The 25,154-nt window shown below is 43.7% G+C and overlaps 1 protein-coding gene across 5 annotated transcripts in view; it reads right to left on the reverse strand.

Moving 5' to 3' along the window:
* Window positions 1–976: 976 nt before the first annotated feature.
* BPIFC (BPI fold containing family C) overlaps window positions 977–25,154 on the reverse strand; it is a 54,272-nt gene continuing 30,094 nt past the window's right edge. For all 5 annotated transcript variants that reach the window (XM_053226708.1, XM_053226709.1, XM_053226706.1 and 2 more), the window contains 12 exons: window positions 24,604–24,759; window positions 24,417–24,480; window positions 22,534–22,594; window positions 18,694–18,785; window positions 17,520–17,696; window positions 16,282–16,335; window positions 15,371–15,541; window positions 14,626–14,693; window positions 5,871–5,913; window positions 3,333–3,396; window positions 2,265–2,341; window positions 977–1,558 (listed from right to left, as the gene is read on the reverse strand). In XM_053226708.1, coding sequence (XP_053082683.1) covers window positions 1,436–1,558; window positions 2,265–2,341; window positions 3,333–3,396; window positions 5,871–5,913; window positions 14,626–14,693; window positions 15,371–15,541; window positions 16,282–16,335; window positions 17,520–17,696; window positions 18,694–18,785; window positions 22,534–22,594; window positions 24,417–24,480; window positions 24,604–24,759 — 1,150 coding nt within the window. In that variant the 3' untranslated portion in view covers window positions 977–1,435. The remainder of the gene's footprint in view (window positions 1,559–2,264; window positions 2,342–3,332; window positions 3,397–5,870; window positions 5,914–14,625; window positions 14,694–15,370; window positions 15,542–16,281; window positions 16,336–17,519; window positions 17,697–18,693; window positions 18,786–22,533; window positions 22,595–24,416; window positions 24,481–24,603; window positions 24,760–25,154) is intronic.

Raw genomic sequence — 25,154 nt, forward strand, 5'->3', positions numbered from 1 at the left:
TGTGGACAGGCAGGCTTCCCTTCTGGGACCACTAGGGACCCTATGCTCATGCTCTTTTATACGCGTGTCACTTGCAGTAGTAAGTGATCTTTACATGATTATGGCTTCTAGTCCTACCTCACGTAAATAGCAGTGGCTTTGGAATCAGTAAGACTTGGATTCAATTTCTACCTCTGCCACTTACCAGCCTTGTGTGATTCATTTCTCTTCACCTTTGTTTCCTCATCTGTAAAATGGGACCACAATTCTTGAGAGTGTCTGTGAAATGAGTGACACTCGTGGAGTAACCAGCACGGGGTGTGGTAGGCACTCCAGGAAAGGGCTCTCTTCCACACCTCGGCTGGACTGTCAGAGCCACAAAGGCAAAGTTTGCGGCTTCTGTTCATTTCTTAAGTTATCCATATGGGTTCTCCTTTCCTCCTTTTCTGCCTCAGTTTCACCCGATGATTAGGTCTCTAACAATTTAATATCATCAACTACCAACGATCTAAGTTTGGTACTCTGCACTGTCATTTCATTCAATGTGGCAGGAAAAACAGCCTAAAACTTAAACTTCCAGAGTCTCCTATGACCACTGTTTCTCACCAGAAACATCTAAGAGGCAAAGTATTCCCTTTTATTTATTTTTATTAATTTTTTTTAGGTTAATTAATTTTGAGAGAGAGAAAAAAAGCAAGTGTGCGCGGGCAGAGAGAGAGGGAGAGAAAATCCTGAGCAGGCTCTGCATAATCAGCACAGAGCCTGACAAGGGGCTTGAACTCACAAACTGTAAGATCATGACCTGAGCTGAAATTGAGTCAGATGCTTAGTGGACTGAACCCCCCCAGGCCCCCTAAAGTATTCCCTTTTCAAACCTTGAAATCTGCACAATCTCACTTTTCATCAACTTAAGGATGCTAATTCTCTCATCTTTGTCTTATTTTATTTAAAAAAAAAAAATCCAAGGCAGGGAATTTTTCCAAAAAAAAAGACAAGGTTGACATTGATAGAAAACAAGTTTAATTAAAAACAGAGGACAGTAGCAGTAAATATAAAACATAAAATCCAATATGCGGGGAAGTGTGGGAAACCCTGGGTTGCTGAAAGAGCTCAAGGGAGCTGTCAGGCAAATCAGAGTTTCTCAGGCACCTCCTCAGAAGCACAGGCCTAGCTCTTGGCCCCAGCACCTTATTAACACAGGAGCACACAAATGTGCATTCAAACATGAACACACATCCAAACACCCACCCCTCCATACACGTGGAGACACACACCCTGATTTAGCTCTTTAACCCAGTTTGCCTCCCTCTTCCCTGAGGGTTTGAGAAAGAAAACTGTCAGCCTAAGCATTTCACTAGGGCTTACAACCCAGTGTTTACTGTCTGCCCCTTCCGGGTTTACAGTAGCTGTGGGATTAAGGGCCATCTACTTCCTGGAGTGGACTCCCAACAGGCAATCAAGCAGCTGGCTTCCCCCTCCACTGTCCATTTATGAAGTTCAGACCTTCCCAACCATGGAAACTTGGCTGCTGCTTTAAGGACGTTTCATACTTCAGGTCGGTGGAAATCAAAAGGAAACCCTGAAAAGGATGCAAGGGTGAAGACAATGTCACACTCTATGGACCCGCAGCCATGGGCTATCTGAGTTTGCTGAGGAGTGAGGGAGAGATGGTCTCTTTATTGGGTCCTTCTGGGTCAAACCCACCCCGCCCCCATCCCCTTGTGAGTGCCTCAGACATAGGAGCAGGCCACTTGGGATAACTGTCACCTTATGAGACTTAAGCGACTATAAAGGAGAGGTGGGGAGGGAAGGGGGTGGGCAATAATGTACAGGATTGGAAAATTCCATCAGAATCTTACTTCCACCCCCGTCCCCCCCCCAGAAGTGTCAAAATGGAAGAAAAAAGTGTTCTGAAGCTTGTTTATCATGATTAATGAAGAAATAGCTCACAACAGATCCTGAACCTAGAGGAGGGTCTTTGGTTCAGGCAAAAGTTCAATGAGAGAATAAATGAAACAGACACCTCACAGTGTAGCATCTCGTACTGTGATGTGAATAGGTCTGGCTGTGAAAGGAAATCAGACTCGGGTTGATTTTTCAACTCAAGTTTAAATGCTTTTCATAGTTGACTGCAAACTTTAAGAGCTAAATGTTTTGTCTGTAAAATGTGGGCTGGAAACACACGAAGCAGAACAAAGTAGCGTAAAACAGAGGAAGCAAATTAGGAAGAGGCTTATTCTAGTATGAAAGAAATTGGGCAGTTAGGAGAATATTCACATTCTTACCTCAAAAACTTCAATATCTGAATTGACAAAGGAGATTTTGTGTGGGTTGGGCAGCGGAAATCCTTGCTGCAATTTTGCTAAAATATAGAACAAGGTGTAAGATAACTAGACACAGACATAGCAGTTTTAGCAAACTTTTTAGTAAAGGACAAATAAGCAGCTTTTAAATAATATATATTTTCCTTCTTCCTGATTTCTGTGTTTTCATTCTTTGTCCCTAGCATTTTCCTAGATGAATGCTTACTTAATGAAGTGCTTAATAAAAATGCACATGTAATTATGTACATTTGGATGGCAGAAAAATGCTGGCAACTTGTCCAGTTTATATTTTGAAAATTCCGTAATTTGTAGGTCGGAGAACATTTTGGTCTCTGATACAAAGTGTATTTTATTTAAAAAAAATTTTTTTTTTAACGTTTATTTATTTTTGAGACAGAGAGAGACAGAGCATGACCGGGGGAGGGTCACAGAGAGAGGGAGACACAGAATCTGAAACAGGCTCCAGGCTCTGAGCAGTCAGCACAGAGCCCGACGCAGGGCTTGAACCCACGGACCGTGAGATCATGACCTGAGCCGAAGTCGGACGCTTAACCGACTAAGCCACCCAGGCGCCCCTACAAAGTGTATTTTAACCAAGACAAACTCAAGATGTTGCAGTTTGTGAATGGTTGCATACAGGGAGAGGGACTAGGATTGTCCTTCATTAAAACTGTCTATCCAGATGGTGGTCTGTGTATAAAACCACAGAGATGCCCTCTAGGGAGAATAGTCTCATTTCTGCCTGACCTGAAGGAGATTCTTTACTGCCTCAGGAGGGCAGTTTCAATCTCTTTAACTCAACCAGAGTTTGACTGTTCTTGCTGAGTTCTGCAGGTAGTGTTGTTAACAAGGCTTGGACTGGAATAACTAATTTTGCAATCACATCATTGATGGTACAAACTGTAAATTCTGGCATTGGCCTGGATTTACAAAATAACGTGCTGCAAGTACAGGCCTTGGGGTGGAAAGTCCCAAACAATCCCCAATGTTTGATTACCTCAAAGTCACATGTTCCCCAGAATGTCTTACCGTTGGCCAGTGGGAGGATACCAAAGTGGAGAATGGAGGACAGAATATTCTCAAACCTCAAGACCTAAAATGAAAGGGGATACTAAATCAGTTGCCAAATCCTGGCATTTTGAAAGTACCATGCCTGGTCTGGATGTGCACTTCCCCAGACCTTATCACGACAGAGAGCGATAGTTACAATCTCCCCATAGAGACAGTCTCGCTTTCCAGACACTGAACACTATTTTGCAGGAAAGCATATTAAACAGTTTCCCAATCTTTTTTCCTCCTTGAGGATGGACATTTCTGCTCTTTGGGTATGCTAGATCATGGTGACAACAAATGTAGAGGGACCACACGGTGGCAGCGAACATGGCAATTAAGATATTTACCAAGTAAGACCATCTAAACAATTGATAAATATCCCAATTAGTAAGTAGTCTGCCCTAATTGAGGTCCGTTGCATTATGTTATGCTCTATATTTAACAGTCTCACCAGAACATCCAGTTTATCTTGAGTAAACTATGGTAGTAAATCTTAGCAGAGTGTCAGCTCCTGGGAAGGTTCAGGTATTAAAAATAAATGCACATGATGAACATCGATTCACTCAATGAATATATTTTGAACATCCTACATGCTTAAGCAAGCTATGCAGCCTAGCAAGGAGGGTTCTGAGGCTGCCTTCCTAGGTTTACCTCTTGTTTTTGCCACTTAGGTCATGTTGGGAAAGTCTTTAACCTCTTTATGTCTTGGTTTCCTCAAGTGTAAAATAAAGATAAACAGCACGAATGTCACAGGGTTGGTCTCATGTTTAAACAAGTTAATATTATGTAAAATGTCCAGTATTAACCACTGTCATTTGTTTCAGAAATGTCATTGTTAGCATTCTCTGTTGTTGATCCTAAGCAGTTTTTTGGGGGGTCTTCCTAGAAGACTTGGGACTCATTTGCCTTCTCTAGGCTCAGGAAATATTTATGAGAAAGTCAGCTATACTTTCTCACGGACTATAGTTTGTCTTCTACCAAAGAGCTATGCCACGGAGGTGCTAACCCACAGTGCATGAGACGATCTTGGTAAATTTCAGTGTCTGGCATGAAAGATGTTATTTCCAGCACTGCTGCCACTGGCTCCTCATGTTCCCAACCTGAAAATCAGGATGCTCGTATAAAATTAAACAAACAAACAAACAAACATCTTGTTTGGTCTCCTGGATAAATTCTCTGGTTTCTTCGCTATTTTCCGCAGTTCTATTTCTCTCTTAGTGGCTGCTTCTGGTGAACATGGTAATAAATTCAGTACTTACTGTGTCCCAGGACTGCCCTGTGGGAGCTTAAGTGACCTGGCCAAGGCCACAGAGCCAATAAGTGGGAGTTCACTCTAGCAGTTTGGTCTCAGAGTCTGTATGGGTAACCGTTATGCTATACTGCCCCTTGACACAGAGGTGGTAATAGCTGAAATGAATTTTTGTAAAAACAATGGCCATCATTTATTTAATACCTGCCATGTGTTCAACGTGCTAAATAAATTTCGTATATAATCCCAGCTAATTGTCCCAACAACCCCAATGCTGTAATCACCACCTCCACGTTTCCTTGCACCACCGATTCTCTTGCCCTGACTTGTCTTTCTCTATAATATTTTTCAGCACATACAATATAAATTTGCTTGTTGTCTCACCCTACCCCTGTCTCACTTACATATACACACGCATACTCACGCACTCACTCACTCACTCACACACGTACATTCTAGAATAGGACTGCCCATCATTGGCAGTATTGACACTTTGGGAAGGACTATTCTCTGCTGTGGGGGTTGTCCTGTGCACTGTGGGATGTTAAGCAGCATCCTTGGCCTCTACTCACTAAGTGCTTATAACAACCCCCAGATTGTGACAACCAAAAAATGTCTTCAGACATTGCCAAATGTCCCCAGGGCGGGGGAGGCAAAACTGGACTTAGGTGAGAACCACTGCTCTGGATTATGTGTACCATGAGCACAGGGACATCAATTAGTGATTTGGATGATCTCCCGTTAGTTTGGGGAGGGGCTTGTTTCCATGAGATAATACTCTTCCAATCAGGAGGTCACCAGGCTGGGGCCCCCAAAAAGGTATCTGCACGACCAGCCTTGATACGATTTTGGGAGATGGCTAGTAAGGCTTCAAAGAGCAAACTTAATCATGGCCGAAGAATTTACAGATAGCCTCATCTTTGGGAGTTTGGATCTTATATTTAATTCTTAAAGATTCTTTATCCAAACAATGAAATATCCCTGAAAATGCCTGTTTTTTTTTCTCCCAACATTACATAGGTCTTAGTTTTAAAAAAGTTATTTTAAGTCTTTCTGAATTGATAAAAGTGAATTGGAGAGTTCCTGTCCTGTTTAAAAGTTAATGGGGTTGGTAGACAAGTAGCTACACGAGGAATTTTAAAGTTAAAATCTATGTTCAAGGGGAAACTAAGTACTCAGGGGCTTAGAAAACAGTCATCCAGCTACAATATAGGAAAATTCTCAGTTTTCCCTTGACAGAGAACCCTGAGAGCTTTGACTCCTACCTCAATGTTGCTGCGATTGGACTCTGGTAAAGAGAGGCGGAATCTGAAACAAAACAAAACAAACAGGAAAATTTTAAAGGATGGAAGATTTAAAAACGACCATCTCAGTAGAAAGGCACAAAAAGGAAAGGGCATTTTTTTTTAAGGTCCCTAAGCCACTACTTAAAAAAAAAATGCAGAGTTGTAAGGATATAATGTTCTATTACATCTTTATCCCTGTATTTGCTACTTAAGAAGCAGAGCAGGAGTAGCAGAAGGCTTAGGTTTGTAACCAGGATGGATTTCTCAAGTGCATTTGCTATATGGGACTTACTGATGGCAACTCTAATGCAGCACAATCTTAAGAAACAGTTTTCAGTCTCTAGCCATACCACCCTGAATGTGCCCGGTGTCATCTGATCTCTGAAGCTAGGCAAGGTGGGGCTTGGTCAGTACTTGGTGGGGAGAAATAGTGTGCACAATTTCTTGGTCTGAACTCCCAGAGTACACATTTGATTTTTCTGTGCATAGTAATAGCAATATGAAGCAGTAGTCAACAGGGAGGATCCCATCATTTCATAGATGGGGAAACTGAGGCCCAAAGAGGGGAAATATTAATGGCAGATTTAGGACTAGAACCCAGATCTCTGGATGGCCATCCCAAACCTCCCTTCCATTGTAGGATATTGTCTTACGTTGCTTTTCCCCTTACCTTTCCATGGCTCACTTTTGCCCAGGTATAGAGCTTTACTTCTGCATCAGCCTTCTAATGCCCCTCCCTGTCTCCAGTCTGATCTCCAATCTGTCTTCCACACCATGCCCAGAGTCAGCTATATGAGAGGGATGTCTGATGAGGACACGCTCCTGTTCAAAATTCTTTAATGGCTTGTGATAGAGTTCAACTCACTTATATGGCACACAAGCTTTTCTGTTTTCTGGTGTCCAGTTACCTCTCTGCTCTCACTTCTGTTCATTCTCCACCTTGAACTTTATATTCAAGAACTCTGAACTGCTTAGTGCTATGCTGTTTTATTAATCAGGCACCATATATCCGAGGTTAAAAAATATATTGGCTTTAGAACACATAACAAAAAATCGTGAATAACTAAAATTAACACACGCCCACAACCAGTAACATTATGGCCACTCAGCACTTTAACTCAACTCCACTCATGGGTAAATTTAGATGACATTAAATGTGGAATAATGCACTTGAATATATGCAACATATTTTGGGCTGGATTCTCCAAAATTAGAGTAGATAAGGTCATAAAGATCTTAAAACAACTGTATAGTATTTCCTTGCATATTCCATGTTTCTGGCCTCCATGCTTTTCGCTCATGCTGTTCCCTCTTTCTGAAGTTGGCCCTCCCCTTTTCTTTGACTGGTTAACTCCTTTTAATTGCTTAAGATTTAACTCCAGTGTTACTTTTTCCAGGCATCTTTATGTTATTACATTTAAGGAGCGGATAGATATTAATAGAAGAGGTAAGCTTGCTTGTTATCGGCCAATATCCTGTTATTATGAATTAAGTTTTGAGATTGCTGCAAAGTGACAGGCAAGAGTAAAAACCAAAAAAGACGGTTAGATCTGACAGGGATCAGAGATGGCATCAGTGGCACCGTGGCTCAAGTGGATCTCAGTGGGAAGTGAAGACCAGAATCCTTAGGGCATCTTTAGTAAAAGGCGAAAGATTTATGCGATCTGAAGAGAAACCAGAGTACAGGGCATCTTTAAAGGAGGAAGGTGAGCAGTTGAACAAACACTTGAAGGCATTGCCGGAGAAATGTGAGGGGGGAGTGTCTCCTCTTGGCCAAACTGCCATTTATGATGGGCAACCTAGGCCAGGTTTTAGAAAGTCATCTGACTGAGAGGTGGAACACTGTAAAATTTTCTTTCTTTTCTTTCTTTCTTTCTTCTTTCTTTTCTTAAATACTTTATTTTTGAGTAATCTCTTAAGTTATCTCTACACCCAACACAGGACTTGAACTTACAACCCTGAGATCAAGAGTTGCATGATCTGACTGAGCCAGCCAGGAGCCCCACGCTTGGAATTTCTGTCATCACAACTTCAAGCCACGACTGGCTGTCTCAGGATCACCTGCTGTGAGTAGAGCTTGTCTGGAGTTTCCCATGAACTGATTACCCTTTCCTCCTAAGGCCATCTTTCTTCTATCTGCTTCCTAGTTCTCTAGGCATACTTACCAGGTTAGTTTGCTAATGGACACGTCTTACTAGCTGCAGAGAAACAGGTGGAGCAAAGAGCAAAAACGCTGGGCCCTCGTTCTGAAAAACACGCAAGCGCAACTACGGCCACTAGGTGGCGACAGAGTTCAGAGTTTTGACCTTTCATTCTGTAGGGAGCCCCTAACCTGTTGCTTAAAGCACAACTACTAGCAACTAATTTTTTTTTTTAATTTTTAAAATGTTTATTTATTTTTGAGAGAGAGGCAGAGACAGAGCGTGAGCGGGGGAGGGGCAGAGAGAGAGAGGCAGACACAGAATCCGAAGCAGGTTCCAGGCTCTGAGCTGTCAGCACAGAGCCCAACGCCGGGCTCCAACTCACAAACCGTGAGATCATGACCTGAGAGGAAGTCAGTCACTTAACTGAATGAGCCACCCAGGTGCCCCTACTAGAAACTCGTTCAATTACAGAACCACAGAATTGGGGAGAAAGGGAGCTCAAATAGCCCTACGTTGCAGACATATAAGAGTAGAGCCTATTTAAAAAGTTTTGGAGAAGGTTTACTGCCCTGATTGAAAACCAGAGCAAAAGTGCAAACTCTTAAGCATGTCAGATGATGGTGGGGTCGTGATCTGGGTCGATATAGCAAATAGGACAGAATGAAGTTCAAGTGGACCAAAGTACGGGCACTCACAATGCCAGTCCTCCAATGCTGTGGCCACAGCCGACATTGAAAATCGATCTTTGCATTCAAAATCTTATAACAATGGTTAACTGAGTTACCCAGGCACCCCCCCACCCCCATTTTTTGCCTTTTAATCTGAGTGTTTCTCTTACCAGGCTATGGACATGGAAGGTAGAAACAATTGCCTTTTTCTCTACTCCCTGTATCAAGAACAGTGTAGAGCACATAATAGGTGCTCAATAAATTCTCATTGAATTGACTAGACAAATGAGCAGATAAAGGATGGGTGGGAATTGTTTGTTGGAATTGGGGTCACTCTGAGGATGAGCCAGTCTAGAGCAGAATGTTCATTTTAAGGAGCTGTGAGAGGTAAGATTGGCTGGCTTAGAAGGTAGTTGAAGAGCTTGACAACCCCAGGCTGTGGATTTAACCCAACAATGAAAGATTTTAAGGTGAGGAATGTATTGAGCCCATTCCAGTATTGTAGAATGCTCTTGATGAGGAAGAGTTCCCTGATGTTTTATCTTTATTGCCTTCTGCAGACTGGAAATTGCCCCATCAAGTCTGGGAGAAGGGGAAGGAGTCGTTAGGGGTTTCCTCCTCTGATAGGGCATCCCCCTATGGCGCTCTTGTGCCCAGGCTTCCCCATGACCTCAGAGGAAGGGTGGAGATGGCGGTCAGTCCAGGTGCCAAGCCCCAGCTCTGATGGACTGTTGAAAGCACTGTTCCAACAGAAACTGAATCCATCCTTCCAGACCTGTTTTCTTTTCTGGGTTTCTCTCCAGAGGGCTCACATTGGGAAATGTTTATCTGCCCCAGATGTGAGGGGTAGGACTGGGTGGTGACTCTATCTGCTTGTGGCCAGCTATATTTGCATTCTCTGATGGTGTTGGCTGGGAGGGGTTGTGGGGTGTGTGTGTGTGTGTGTGTGTGTGTGTGTGTGCGCGTGTGTTTTGATATTACTGGTGTGAGGTGCAGTTTGGGAGAGTCCGATGCCTCAGTCGTGTCAATGTCAAAATTTTTCCAATGTTCTAAATGGTTCAACAATAATGTATACCTGATTGCCTTGAGCTTTGCATGTGATTAAGAAAAAGGGTTAGAATTAAGTCACCTGTATGGGGACCAAAAAAAAAAAAGTGTTGAAATAGAACTGTGTTTGGAATAAAAGCCTCAGTTGTAGATGGACCAGTACAAATCTGGTTTATGATTGTGAAGGCCAATTCTATAGCTTTTAAGGCTGTCCTGACTTGTCACGTCTCTTGGGATCAATTTCTCCCTCTTATTTGGTCAAAATGTGATCTTAGAAGGTGGAAAGAGAATAGAATACCACCACTAGTAGTAACGAATATTTCTTGAGTCCCAATTATGTGCAGAACATCGTGTTTTTCCCATTGAATGGGTTCTCATCTACCCATACAATAGCTCTGTGGATAGGTGCTCTGTTTTGCTGATGATGAAACTGAAACAGAGAGGTTAATTAACTTGTTCAGGGTCACACAGCTAGCAAATGAGTGAGCTGGAATTCACAATCAGATATGCCTGACCACGGGGCTGTGCTCTTAATTAGACATACCCATAGAGGTCAAGTTGATTACTTAGTACTCCCTGCTTTCTTTATTTTTTCCTTCACTCCATTTCTCAATGCAGTGAGAAAAGGGCGGTGTGCTTTTTCCATCACAGGTCACCCACTACCAGCGGCTTCTCTGTTATCAATTCTTAACTTCGAGAAAGGACACACTGCCTGCTTCAATTTTGTGTGACTCCACATGCATGGGTTCCTTTTCTGGACAAGGGTATTTGCTGTCTAAATCTTCTAAGTCTTGGCTATGCACCACATCAAAGGCAGTATAATGTCTTAAGTTGAACACTCATGGGTGTGAAAACCGCTCACCCAGGTTCAAGTTCTGGCTCTGCTCTTTAATAGCTCTGTGACCTGTGAAACTCTACAAACTGTAAAACAGGGTGATAAGCTACCTCCAGGCCTATTCATTCAGTCTCAGACATGAATTGAACACTGTGCCAGCTCCTAGAGATACAGGGTTGTGAGGTTTAAATGAAGTAATACAGGTGAAGTTGTTGGCCTGGGACCAGTAGATGGCAAAGCCTCAATAATAAAGTAGCCATAGGGGCGCCAAGGTGGCTCAGTCAGTTGAGCATCTGACTTCAGCTCAGGTCATGATCTCACAGTTTGTGGGTTCAAGCCCCATGTCAGGCTCTGTGCTGACAGCTTGGAGCCTGGAGCCTGCTTTGGATTCTGTGTCTCCTTTGTCTCTGCCCCTTCCCCACTTGTGCTCTGTGTGTGTCTCTCTCTCAAAAAGAAATAAAAATTAAAAAAAAATAAAAAAAGTAGCCATGAATAGTAAAATAAAAGGCAATTTCTCCAATTGCCATCAGTGGTCAGGAGACAGGGCAATCTTAAATGATTTTTCATAATTGAGCACCTCCTTCCCCTGGCTGAGGCCAGCCCCAAATTTTAAATAATAGCCATAGCCAACCTTCTTGAACACTTCACACGCACTTTACATGTATTAACTCATGTATTCCTTACAATAACTCCCTGAAGTGGTTTGCATTATATCCTAATTTTATAGAGAAGAAAATGGAGGCCCAGAGAGGTTAAGTAACTTGCCTGAGATCCCACAGCTAATGAATGGCAGGGTGGGGATCTGAACTAGCTAGTCTGACTCCAAAGCCCGTGATCTCACTGCCTATTTTATTTTATTTTACTTTTTAAAATTTAATGCATATTTATCTTTGAGAGAGAGAGAGAGAGACAGAGACACAGACACAGACAGAGACACAGACAGAGACAGAGAGTGAGCAGGGGAGGAGCAGAGAGAGAGAGGGAGACACAGAATCTGAAGCAGGCTCCAGGCTCCGAGCTGTCAGCACAGACCCTGATGCGGGGCTCAAACCCATGAACTGTGAGATCATGACCTGAGCCCAAGATGGATGCTCACCCTACTGAGCCACACAGGTACCCCTCTCACTGCCTCTTTAAACTCACCATACTGGATTTGCCTCAATTTCTGTGTCTCCTGTCTACGTAGCCAGCAGTGAGCAGCTCTAGAAGGAGACACATTCAGGCAGGGGATGTTTAGAAAGATGTTTTGGGGGTTGGTGTTCTGGGAGCCTGTTTTGGAGACGCTGTTTCTCAGGTTCTTATCAGGGATGCTTCACTGATCTCTACCTCCTTTATACCTCTTGGTGCTGTGTCTCTCTGAAATCACGTAAGACCAAATCAGGCCTTCCATCTGGAAAAGCAGTGCTTGTGGAACCAGGAGAGGAGGCGCTGGCTGGGGCAGTCATGGGGGAGGTCGGGCTGCCATTCTCGTAGCCAAAGGCCAGGGCACTCCTTCAGCACAGACTCTGCTCCTCTGCAAAGCCTTGTATCAGCTGCCTTGGGACTGAGTGACGCCTGGCCCATCTGCCGTGCCCACTGTCTTCTGACCGCCCCAGGTTTGCCATGGCACCCCCTGCAGGAGCCACCTGCAGACTCAATGCTGGTGACCTGTGCAGTGGGACAGTGCCTCACTCAGAAGGGCCCACACTTGGTTTAATGCCTTGCTGTCTCCATCTGGACATTCTTCATAAGTTTTTGGAAAGGGGCTCCACATTTTCATTTTGTGTGGGGCTTTGCGAATTATGTATCCAGTCCTGCTCAGACCCCACTAAGGCCTCAGGAAGCCTAAGGTGCAAGAAGCCTCCCCAGCAGGAAAATCTAATAGGGATAGCAGGGGAATGGGGTGGTCGTCAGGGGTGGGGGGTAGGTGGGAGGAAGGTGAGACTCCAGGAAGGCAGGAGTCTTGATTTCAGCTGTGCTTGCCAGGTCAAAGCTCGCTCGTGGGCTGTAGGAAGCTGGAGAATGGATCCACATGTTTCTTTGGATGATGTGAACTTAGCAGTTTGTAATCCATTTTTGCAGTTATTCCCCATAAATAAACCTAATGTCCTCCGAACGTGCAGTTTCTTACCAGTAGGAACACTGGAGATGAGAGTCAGCACGATTTAAGCAGAGAAGTGAACCTAGTCTCTCTGCTCCTTAAGGTCTGTCCTACCTCTTGCCACAAGCCTGAGGCCCCATCCTTACTAAACCCTTCCTCCAAATCCTGTCAGTAAACCAAAGTCCTGCTCAAGTGCAAATGCAAATGGGGTTTCTCCCTTCTCAAGAGCTTGCTGCCTCAATTAGTGGCCTTGCCCCCATTCTTCCCCATTCCCCCAGATTTCCAGGCCCCCTTTCCTAGCAGCCCTGTCCTCAGGCTGCAGACGGAGGGCTCCCCAGTACTTGTGGCAGTGCTGTGCAGGCAAACTGAAGGGCGAATTCTCTGCTTTTTCTCCTGGCCTAGCTCCTACCCCTCAGCTGCCACCCTCCCCCTCCTCCTCTCCTGCTCTCTGGCTTCCAGCCCCTCAGCTATTAAAAGATGCCATTTCAAAGATGACCCATCAAGGTTTAGAGTTTCATCAGCCTTGACCTTGTGGAGACAGGACCAAGTTATGACTTCGGGGGCCCTCAGGCACTTTTGCCTCCAGGAGCCCTTCCTCCATAAAAAAATTTTAAAAATCATATTTGAAGACCATGTTGTTATAAAGTATAATCCAACCTGCACTGTATTCATTTTCTAATTCTTTCAAAATATATCAAAACATTTTCATGGGTCTCTAAGGCATCCATGGGCTCTAGGATCTGTGCCTTTTGAGACTAATGCAGAAAATCAGTCCTGCATTGTAGAGCTAGGTAAAACGTAATAAAGCCTTTTTGAACTCTTTTCTCTCTGGGAAACCATACTACCTTTTTTGTTGTTGTTCCTTTTATTGCAAAAACAATATAGTTACAGAGAAAATTTTAAGGAGAAAAACCCACTCAATCTCATATCCTAACATAACTCTATATCTGTGATTCACTTTCTTGTCCGGATGGAAAGTTATTTTACACAGCTGACTGCTGTGTTTATGCAGTTTTGTATTCTGTTTGTTCCATTTAGTGTCATTTTATTGAAAGCATCTACTATGTTTCTGCAATAGTCTTCATAACCATCCAGTTGACTGATGGTGATTGACTTACTTTTCCCCTCTGCCGGTTTCCTGGTCTTCCCAGACTCTGCTTTCTCTGGCCTTTTTATAGCTTTTCTTCTTCCTTCCATGGATTTAGTCTGGGCCCTCTGATCATTCCGAGTATCATGTCCCCTCCCCCCAGGAAGTTTGATTCATGGCTTCAACTATCTGCCTCACAGGGCAGAGGAAAATGGGCTTTGCAGACGGTTCTTCCTAATGGGAATTACTGTCCAATGGTCTATGTATATGACCTGCCGAATCCCTTTCACACTGCATGGCATTCACTTGAGAGCCAGCTAGGCTATGGGGCATGGTTTTGTTAAACTCTACATTCTAGTAATGGGGTTGGAGTTTCAGAGACTGAAACTACCTCGGCAATGCCCCAGTCCAACGTCAGTATTTTACAGACAAGGAGACTGAGTCTCAAAGCCATTAACAGACTTGATCATGGTGATGGAACAAATGACCAGATATTTGACACTTTGTTCCTTGACCTCAAAGTTTCATGCTCTTTCCTCAACAGCATGCTTTCTGAAATGGTTGAAGAGGAACATTAATTTATACTGGTGTACCATTAGAATGTGAATTTATATTATGGATTTATATTTACAATTATATGGCTCCCTATTTTATCTGAATATTATCTAATGGGAAGGAAAAAGAAAAAATCCACAGCACAGTTTTTAGTGAAGCCCATACTTTGAAATTATCTGGGTCATTACAGAAGTGCCTGTGTGATTCATGTTCTAGCCAATGGTAACTTCACTTGCTCTGTTAATGTTCACTTTGTCTCTATGGTCTGCTGACTCACTTATTACTAAGGTTTTCAACACTCAAATCAATTAAACTTACCTGTTCAGAGACAATGAGCAGACCAGTCTTTGTCCCAAAATAACCAGGCCAACACTGGTACTGGCAACCTGGAGATAACAAAAGCATTCATCACTAAGAGAACTGAATCTGTCTGTTTTGGCCACAAATATGATTTCTTATTTGGAAACAAGAAACGGAAATATTGTAAGCTCTACTTTCCCTTTCATTCCTAGAGGTACTAGAAAAAAAAATAGCTCTGAAAATGCTGTCTTGCAGGTAGGGAAACTAATTATAAAGACTTTTTAGGGACCTCTCTTAAATTATTTTTCTATTTTCCCCCAATCTCTCTTCTCCATGTACTGTGTGTTTGTGTGTGCATGCGTGTGTTTGTGTGTATATGTGTGTGTGTGTGTGCGTGACATTTCACTTGGATTCAGTGTATTAGTCCCTTTCCATTGGGTTGCATTTGGCCTTCATCTACTTAAATAACCTTCATTTCCACCCTGACTTATTTTGGGGAAAAAAGAAAGTCAGCTATCAATGTAGCTGAAGTGAGAGACTGGCACACAGGAAGCTGAGGAAGGGAAGAGGTATTTTACCACATCGGGGGTATGAGCACTGGCCTCCCACACTTCCCCCACCCCAGTCTCACTCCTGTCCTCACCACTAACTGACGCATCAGATCTCATGCCCCCAAACAATGAGTATAACACTGCTGGTCAGTGGCCCACTGTAGGAACATGATTTGTGTCCACAGTCTGCCCTCCTGCCCCCACAGGCTTACAAAGTCCATGGAAACGATGGCTTCAGCAGTTGAGTTCTTGGACTGGGTGAGGATCATGATGGAGGCAGGGATGTCCAGGGTGAAATTACCCGGTAGTAAACTGATCATGGGAGGCTCCGTTGCCATGACTCGTACCAAGAAGGGCTGGGACAAGATGTAGATCTCTGCGATCTGCCCATGTCCAGGGAAAGAAGTGGAGAAGGGGGTTGAGTTGATGAGGGAAAATCACCAGTTCAGGGTGACATGGGGGTGATTAAATCTTACATCATGCAGTTAGGAACAAATCTCTTCAATAATTATAACAATACCACACAAAAAACAAAGAATACCAGCAGCTGACACTCACTGAACATATCGGAATTATCTGGTTTAATCTTCACAAAGTCCCTGTGGGCAGGTTCTATCAGAATCCCTGTTTCAAAGCTGAAGACAGTGAGTCTTCTTTGGTTAAATAATTTCCTTAACTTCCAAGTGAAGAACTGGGATTCAAGTCTAGGACTGTCTGACTCAAGATCCTTGCTCTAAAGCCAGGATGCTCTATGAACATCTCTCTGTCCTCAGAGCAAACCTGAACCTTTCAGTACACTATGTCCAAATGCAGGTGCTACAAAGGCACGAGATTAATAGTTGCTTCACTAAAGGTACAAACATGGGCACTATTCCCTCATTTCCCATTTAAGCCAATTATTTCAGATGTGTGGTGGAACCTTATGGAAGGGAGAGTTGATTTATTTTGTAAACTTATAATGCCTTTAATATTAACTTGTTTCATAAATATTTGTGGATATTTTATTAAAAGAAATGAAAACGTCTTCAGAATGGAAAGATGGATTCAGGTTTGGACCAGAAAGGAATAGAAAGAACCCACGAACCTTCCAGTACTATCTAGGAGTTGAACCCTCAGCACTCACCCTGGAGAGCACGTTGCCAACACCTTGAGAGTTTTGAACCAAATGGTTGGAAATCTGGAAAATCAAGACCATCATGTCACTGTAAGATTTTTACCTGGGTTCTCTTTTCAGGGAAAACCTAGATTTCCTTATATTTTTAGGAATCATGAAGTTGTTATACCAACAAATGATTAGTGTTTAAAGGTAGCTTATCATTTTATAGCCCAACCACAGGAAACCTGAGGCCCAGAGAAATAAAGTAACTTGTCCAAGGTCACACAAGAAGTACGTTCCTTTGGAGTAATTACTTTCCTTTTGAGTAAGTGCCTTTTAACTTTGGCAATACTGTGTATGTCATACATGTATGATCCATGTGAAAACATTCTACAGTGGTTAACAATAAGTCTTGTATTATTGCCCACCTTTTCAGAGATTACCGAGACAAAGGGTGCTTAAGTAATTTATCTTCACAGATGAATGGTTTTCAAATCTGAAGCTAAACCTTTCTAATTCTTGGCACTCTATGGTAGCTGGTGTGGCCACACCTACTGTTTTGAACACAAGTTTTATAACCACTTGTATAATTAGGACCCATGGAATAAAAAGATTAGTAAGGGATGCTTGATAAAAGTTGTTGGTTGACTGGAGAGAGTATTCTCATCATAAAAGGGAGGGGCACGGCAAAGAGAATCCATGAGTATGTGTACTATTACCGGTCATTATAGACAAATCGGTTGCAATTACCAACAATTTCTCCTCTTTGTGTAGGCATAACACAAGCCATAATAACAATAAAGATAATAAGCAACACTTATAGAACACTTACTCTGTGCTAGGCATTGCTCTGAATGCTTTACGTATATTTAAACCTCCCTAATGTCCACAGTAACTTTAGGAGAATGGAATTATTATTATCCCCATTTTCCAAATGACGACACTCTGGCACAGAGAAGTTAAATAAATTGAAAGTGCCCGAAGTCACAGGTCATAAGTGGTGAGGAGAGTCCTGGCCTTATTTAAGATCATTCTAGAACAGTGGCCTGGTATCACACAAAACTGAAAATAGCAGAACTGGAAACCCAACAACTTCCAGTTAATAAAAACATTAAATTAACAATTACTTCATTCATGTGCTGGTAGGATTGAGGGTCTAAAAAGGCCCAGGAAATAGAAATTATGACTTAAAATTCCTGTAATGGGCTACTTATAATAAGACTAAATGCTGGCACTGATTGTCACCATCCATTAACTCTCCTCACCTCTTTCGTGGAGAGAGTGACGTTGAAGGCTCCAGCTGTAAAGTAAGCAAAGGATGCAGATTTAAAGAAAAACTCAGAGATTCCAACATACAACATAGAGTCACTGCGTTCCGGCAGCACAAAAGGAACTGGCGAGAAGGGAGGGTCAGTGAGGTCTTCCAGTGGGTAGACGACGCCCTGTGGGAAAACAGAGAGAAAGATCAGTGTATCAGGTGAAGACTCAGACATACAGCACTAAAGAAAGTGGATCCACTCATGTCAGAATCAGGAAAATACCAGAAACTCTCTGGGGATTAAAAGACGACAAGGCCTTCTGATTCCCTGACCAGCGACTTTGGTTTCGCAGCTCTGCTAACTTCTTGAGCAGATATGGACATGTCTGTCCACCCTGGGATGTGACCTTCTCCCAGAGAAAGGAAGGCAGGTGCATTTAACTGGATATACAGCTCTGCATAGTTCCTGAGGTGCCACGTAGAGATACCAAACCCTCCACCTTCAAACTCTATGACTAGCAAGCATCTGGGGTGTCACAGAGAGACTCAGAAGGACCCAGGACTCTCAATGGGTTAAAGCATCTTTGTGGCATTCCTAATGCTGCCCTCATTAGCTATGTGGTGTTATCACAAAATGTGCCTTGAGTAACATTTAACTGATTTGAACGACTCTCAGTAATTGAAATAAAAGTCAATATGCACTTAAGAAAACAATGATATTAACTTTGGGGCAAAACTAAACATAAAGACAATTAATCTCTTTTCCAGAATCAGCAAACACCATTTTCATCTGTGAATGGGCCTGACCAAGGTCAACATCCCTCAGTTAAATCGACTAACTGGTCAGGAATAGGAGTATCGATACATATGATCTACTGATGTATTAAGTTCTGATACACATAGAACCACTCTACCTCCTGCCCCTTAGCATCGGACCTGTTCCCAGAGACAAAGGCATCATGATACTTTCCATGATACCCAACACTAGACACGTGTTGAGTAATACAATCAAGAAAATGTTGAATAGTCTTTTGAAAGAGCATAAGCATGAGGGAATTGCTTGAAGGGAAATTAAATTATATGAAAGATATGTAGTTATATTTCCTTTTGCACATAATATTTGTTCTTTGAATATTGGCAGCTGAGAGCCAGGATGAGAATTCTGACGATGATAAAGTTACCTTCAAATTCAGGTCGATGTAATTCTCAGTAATTTCTGGAGAACTGATTAGGGAATAATCCAGGAGAGTATAGTTGTCTATCTTGGTTAAAACTAAATAACAAAAAAATACAAAAGAAAATTTATATTAAAAGCATAGCATAGCAAATGATTATTATCCATCCAGAACAACATAATTTTAATTCTCTGTTATTCAAAATAATGATTACCCTTATTTATAAGTAATACATGCTCACTTTTCAACACACAGGATAAGTAGGTAAGTCAAAAGAAGAAAGTAAAAACCTTTCTTAATCACATTACACTGAAGGAAACATTAGTAAAATGTTGTTGGATAGCTTTTTTTTTTTTAAGATTATTTATTTATTTTTAGAGACAGAGAGTGAGCAGTAGCAGGGGAGGGGCAGAGAGAGAGAGAGAGGGAAAGAGAATCCCAAGCAGGTTCTGCAGTGTCAGTGCAGAGCCCCGACATGGTGAGGTCATGACCTGAGCCAATGTCAAGAGTTAGACACTCAACCGACTGAGCCACCCAGGCACCCCAAGTATAGCCTTTTATATACACACATACACACATACACACACACACACATGAACACAATGCATATATACTTCTTTTTAAAAGAGAAAATTAGACAGGGGTGTCTGGGCAGCTCAGTTGGTTAAGCGTCTGACTCCTGATTTCGGCTCAGGTCATGATCTCATGGTTTGTGAGTTCAAGCCCTGCATCAGGCTCTGCGCTGACAGAGTGGAGCCTGCTTGGGATTCTCTCTCTCCCCCTTTCTCTGCCTCTCCCCTGCTCGCTCACTCTCTCTCTCTCAAAATAAATAAAATTAAAAAAAAAATTAAAAAAAGAAAATTAGACAAATAAAATTCACTTATTAATATTAAACTGCATATATTAGGCTGGTATAAAGAGAGGCTTTCAAGTTCTATATTATAGCCTTCTATGTAGTTAGAACTTTAAGTTTTTACAATGAATATGTATTATTATTATAATTAGAAATAATCTTTAGAAAGAAATATTGAGAGAGACAGATAGACAGAGAGAGACAGATAGACAGGAATAAAATTCCCTAAGTTAAAGAGGCCAAGAAAATTTTCATGCAGAATCTATTAATTCAATTCATGTTTTGTATTATAATTTTCAGAGCACAGCAGAAGGCCAGGGGACCAGGGGAGAGTAGGTGGGGTTCGCAGGAAGCATGATCTCAGAGTCTGAGGCAGGTTGTACACACAGGGCTGTGGCGCTCGGGGTTCCAGCCTGGCCTGGGAGAGCTGTTCTCCTGACCACCACCTTGTGTTCTGTGATACAAAGACCCCCTCCCTGTTCCAGAGGAAGGCATCTGAGAACCACATCTTCTCCTCTTGCACGCCATGCTTGGTTTATTCCATGGGTGGTGATAAGAAACAAGCAGAGATGAAGGGACTTGCAAGGTGAGGGCCTAATGCTGCCCTATGTCACTACAGTTTCTAAAATGCTTTTAAATTCACAGTCTGAACACATCCCATCACCATGCTAGGAGGGGAGCAGGACCATGCCCATTTTACAGGTGAGACAGTGAGGTTCCCACGAATAGAGACACTTGCCCATGGGAAGCTAGAACATGAGTCCTTGACCACTTCTTTCCTTACTACATCTTTCTCTTTCCTGACCTCCCCAATCTTCATCCATCTGTACCCACTCTGATCCACTTGTTCAACCACCATGCATCCTTTCATGGGCCTCATATTCATTCACCGAGTGCAGGTTAGGCACTATTCCTAGTGCTGGGGACATCGTCAGAGAGTGCCTGTGCTTGTGGACCTCATCATCTGAGGGAAGAGTCACACATATGAACAGGAAATTACAATACAGTGAGAGCAGTCTAAAACCGAGCTCCTCTACAGACTTATGCTTACAGTCTACCCCACCTTGGTAAATGGCCATTCCACTCTTTCAATTTTCTAGTTGCTCAGGTGAAAACCTGGGGTTGTCCTTGACTCCCTTCATGATGCACATTCAGGGTGTCAGCAAATACCACTGTCCCTACCTTCAAAGAACATCCAGAACCTGAATGTGTCCTATATCTTCATTACTCCATCCAGGCCAACTGCCATCATTACTCACATAGGTCGTTGCAGGAGCCTCTTAAGTGGTCTCCCTGCTTCCACCCTTGCCCCCTTTCTGTCTGTTGTTAATAGATGGAAGCCAGAGTGAGCTTCTTACAATATAAGTCGGATCATGCAAGCCTTGCTCCGAACTCTCCCAAAGATCTTCATCTCAGACTAAGAGCCAGCCTTTATATTGACCTGCAGAGCTTGGAAGATCTGACCATTGCTTTCTTCCTTTCTGACCTCATCTCTGGCTGCCTTCCCCCCCACACCCTCTACTCCCAGTATGGCCTCCTCGTAGTTCCCCCGACATACTTGGCATGCTCCCACATGGGCCTCTGTGCTTGCGGTTTCCTCTACCTGAAGTGTTCTCCGTCCAGATCTGGGAGTGGCACACTCCCTACTCCATTCAAATTCTTACTGTGATGTCGCATGCTCAGTGATGTCTTTCCTGGCCATGCTCTTTTAACAGAAATGCCTTTGCAGCTCCTTCTCTGCTTTATCTTTCTTCTTATCACTTATTGTATCAGTATCATAGATTTTACTTGTTATCTTGCTTCCTGTCTGTCTCCTCTGACTAGTCCCCATCTTGCTGTCTGTCTCCTCTGACTAGTCCAAAGAGGGCAGGGATTTCTGTCTCCTGGGCTTACTGCTGCATTCCCAGCACCAAGAACAGCATCCAGCCTGTAACAGGTTCTCAGGACACCTTTGGTGAATGAACAAATAGAGTGCAAAGAGAGAGATACACCCAAAGTATCATGTGAGCATAGAGGAGGCAAAACCTTGGGGTACAGGCTATCAGGTAAGACCTGCTGAAGGAGACTATGTCTGAGCTGACCCTTAAAAGATAACAAGGAGTGGACAGGATAAGGGATGGCTCAGGAGCAGCAAGTAGAAGGGACCGGACCCCTCAGGGCTTAGCTCAGTGCTGGCAAAGAAATGGATGTTCAATAAATATCTATTAAATGAATAAATGGGTGGAGGGGAGGGGAAGGCAGGGGGGTAGTGTGAGCCAAGCAAGGGCCTCAGGGACAGTAGAAGCAGTTTGATTGCTGGAGCAGAGAAAGGTGCAAGATGAGGCTGAGAGAGGTAACTTTAGCCAGAGCATGGTGGGCAGGTCTTGTAGACCATGTTAGAGCATTTGGACTTCATCCGGAGGCAGAAAGGAGCCACTGAAGGGGTTAGAACGGGGTCAGGGGTGTATAACTCAGTCGAGATTGGCATTAATCATCCTGAAGAGGATGGATTTAGTGCCAGAGCTGGGATTGAAGCCTGAGACAGTTTAATTCTCTGACCCACACCTAGTCGCCAGCAGCCCCCTGCCTCCTGCTCTGAAGTTGGTTAGCAGCAGAAAAGAGCAGGCCTGGGGCACCTGGGTGGCTCAGTTGGTTGGGCGTCAGACTTTGGCTCAGGATATGATCTCATGGTTCATGAATTTGAGCCCTGCGTCGGGCTCTGTGCGGATAGCTCAGAGCCTGGAGCCTGCTTCAGATTCTGTGTCTCCCCTCTCTCTGCCCTTCCCCTGCTCACACTATGTCTCTATGTCTCAAAAATAAATAAAACTTTTTAAAAACTACATATAAAAAAAGAAAAGAGCAGGCCCTATACACAGGCTTCCCGTGGCTCAAATTTGCAGAGTGTAAAGCGGGCAGGAGAGCTGGGGGATCTTACATTGAAATGCAAACCTGGAGAGCACCAGAGTGTGAAGGTGGGAAGAGACCCATCCCAAAGAGGCAGTTCTAGGACTCACCCTCTATCGTGCTGAGGTTGGCATTCAGGGCTTCCACCTCATTCATGATAATGGGACACAGCTGGCCACAATAGGAATAAAAAAATTGCAGGTTATCATATTGCACTTGAAACCTCTCTTTATGGCTTAGGCCCTGCAAACAAAGGCCTTCTGGTTAGGAGAAATTCTCCCTTTGGTCACCAGGACTTTTCCTGAAATTAGTCGATGCCCCTGGGCCTCACGTTACGTACGTATGGCTGGCATGTCAGTGAATGCTGGCTAAACTTCAGAGCAGCCAGGATGACACCCAGTTAGCCCCATAAAAGAATGAGGCCTTGGCTTTTCTCTCTGAGGCATGATGGGACATGTGCCTCGTACCTGCTAGTGCGGTCACACCTGAGAAACCTGCTGCTGGAACAGCTGCCTTCCTGCTGTGCCGTGCTCTGCTGGGAGAGGCTACAGCCAGGGCCTCCACTTTCCTACTTGGCTGGCTTGAGATCCCTCTGGTTGGCAAATCAATCCTGAATCAGACTCAAGCTCATCTTTACGAAGCCACTGTGTGCCAGGCGTGTGCCAAGCTCTCAGCATGGTGGTTACGAGCAGAGGCTCAGGAGCCTGACCATCTGGGGTTGGCACCCTTGGCAAAGTTGTTTGTACCCTGTCCACAGTTTCCCCATCTGAAAGATGGGGATGATAATTGTACCCACTCAATAATGTTGCTGTGAGTAGAAATTGAGGTGATCCATGTAAAATTGCCCAGCACATGGCAAGTATCCAGTAAATGTCAGCTGTTGTGTTTCAACCCCATTGCCTCACAATGGTGCAGAGAGATGGGTGCCACTGTTGCCTATTCACAGATGGGAAAGCCAAAGCTTAGAGAGCCTCCGGGAGTTGCCAGGAGTTACATTACTAGGATTGGAAATCTAGATAGTTGTGGCATGAGCATTCTTTTCTATATTCCCATGGCACAGAGGGAATACTAGAAGCAAAGCATCCGTGGTCTCTAAATCATACATAAACTCCAGGCCAGCTTAACTAGTGGCTTCCGTCAGAGGCCAAAGAACCATGTCTTGTTTCGAACGGAGGAACCATGGGGAGTGTGGGGCCTGTGAACGGGACAGCACTTTCCCAGTCACTCTCTAACACACATGTGCGCTGGCACTCAGCACCAGTCAAGTGAGGATGGAGAAAGACCGTGAAACTTCTGAGTCCCTCGACCAGCTGGGTAATTCCCTTGGACGAGCTGCTGAATGTGTTTGCATGTTGATTTCCTCACTGACATTCATTAAGCACCTCCTTGTCACTTATACTGTTTCTGGAAATAACCATTCTTCTCCCCAACTCCTTACCTATCGAAATCATACGTGTACCTCAAGGCCCAGTTCAAGTCCTCAGTCCTCTAAAGAATACCCCTGCCCGCCACCCCCCCCAGGAAACTTTCAGGTCCTTTTGATGTAATCTTTCCATTTCTCTGAGCCTCTTCAGTTCAATCTACTGATCATGTAATTATGTATTAAATTCAAATACTCATTCAGTTATTTTTCCACAAGACTGAGTTGGGTTTTCCTAAAAACCTTTCTTACATTCCCAACAGCCTGTAGCCTAGTGCTGGGCATGCAGTAGGTACACAGTAAATAAACTCTTGCTGATTGTTGCCCCATCCTGTGGTGAGCGCTTGAAGGCAGGAATGCTGTTTTATTTATCTCTGCATCCCCAGCACTTACCACAGCACATGGTAGGCATTTACGAAACTTAAATCGCAGAGGATGTGTGTGAAAGTGCCTTGGATGATGCCTAGCATACAGTAGGTGCTCAATAAAGGTTTATTGAGTAAGAAGTAAGTAAAGCATGGCAGAACTGCTGCTGAGCATTTTACTGTGGCCATGTCACCTCTAAAGACTTACCATTTCATTTAAGTTCTTTAAAATGGGTTTCTCCATGGGCTCAGCGAAGGAGTTGTACAGGACACTGGGGAAGAAAGAAAATATGGGCTTATTCAGGAACTTTATCTGCCGGTTATAAACCTCTTCCTGCGCTGCTGGAGAATCCAGCCCCAGACTAGCAACCGCCTACCACGGTGCTATCACTCACCTGAGTTCTCCGGAAAATGAGACGTGGGCATGGTTCACTTGGGCATAGCAGTCTTGGAGCTTCAGGATTGGGTGACCAAAGTCATTTCGGGCAAGAACAATGATACCGGTGAAGTAGACCCCAGAGAGAAACAGATCAGCTCCTCCTCTGTCTTGGCTGTTGAGAGAAAAAGTGCAAGGTTACCCAGGCCTGGGCAGGGGAGAGAGGGATCATTTCTCTGACTACTCACAGCCTCTAAGCTCCTGGAGGGCTTTGTCACCTCTGGATTCCCAATAATGGGTCAGAGCAGAGTAGGTGCTGAATGGATTTACTAAACAAATGAAGCAATGAATATGTCAGTGGTGACAGTGTTAGTTTAGCTTTTTTATTCTGAGTGCTTTCTGGTGCCCACAGTGGCTGGGCACCTATCAAGCACTATGTGTATACAATGCTTGGAGAGAGAGAACACTGAATAGCCTTATTTAGGACAGGCACTGATGGGGATGTGACAGACGTAGTCTATGAACTCTCTGAGGGACTGGAGTGTGTATTATTCATTCCCTTGTCTCCAG

This window comes from Acinonyx jubatus, chromosome B4 (assembly GCF_027475565.1).
Source record: "Acinonyx jubatus isolate Ajub_Pintada_27869175 chromosome B4, VMU_Ajub_asm_v1.0, whole genome shotgun sequence".
Classification (NCBI taxonomy): Eukaryota; Metazoa; Chordata; class Mammalia; order Carnivora; family Felidae; genus Acinonyx; species Acinonyx jubatus.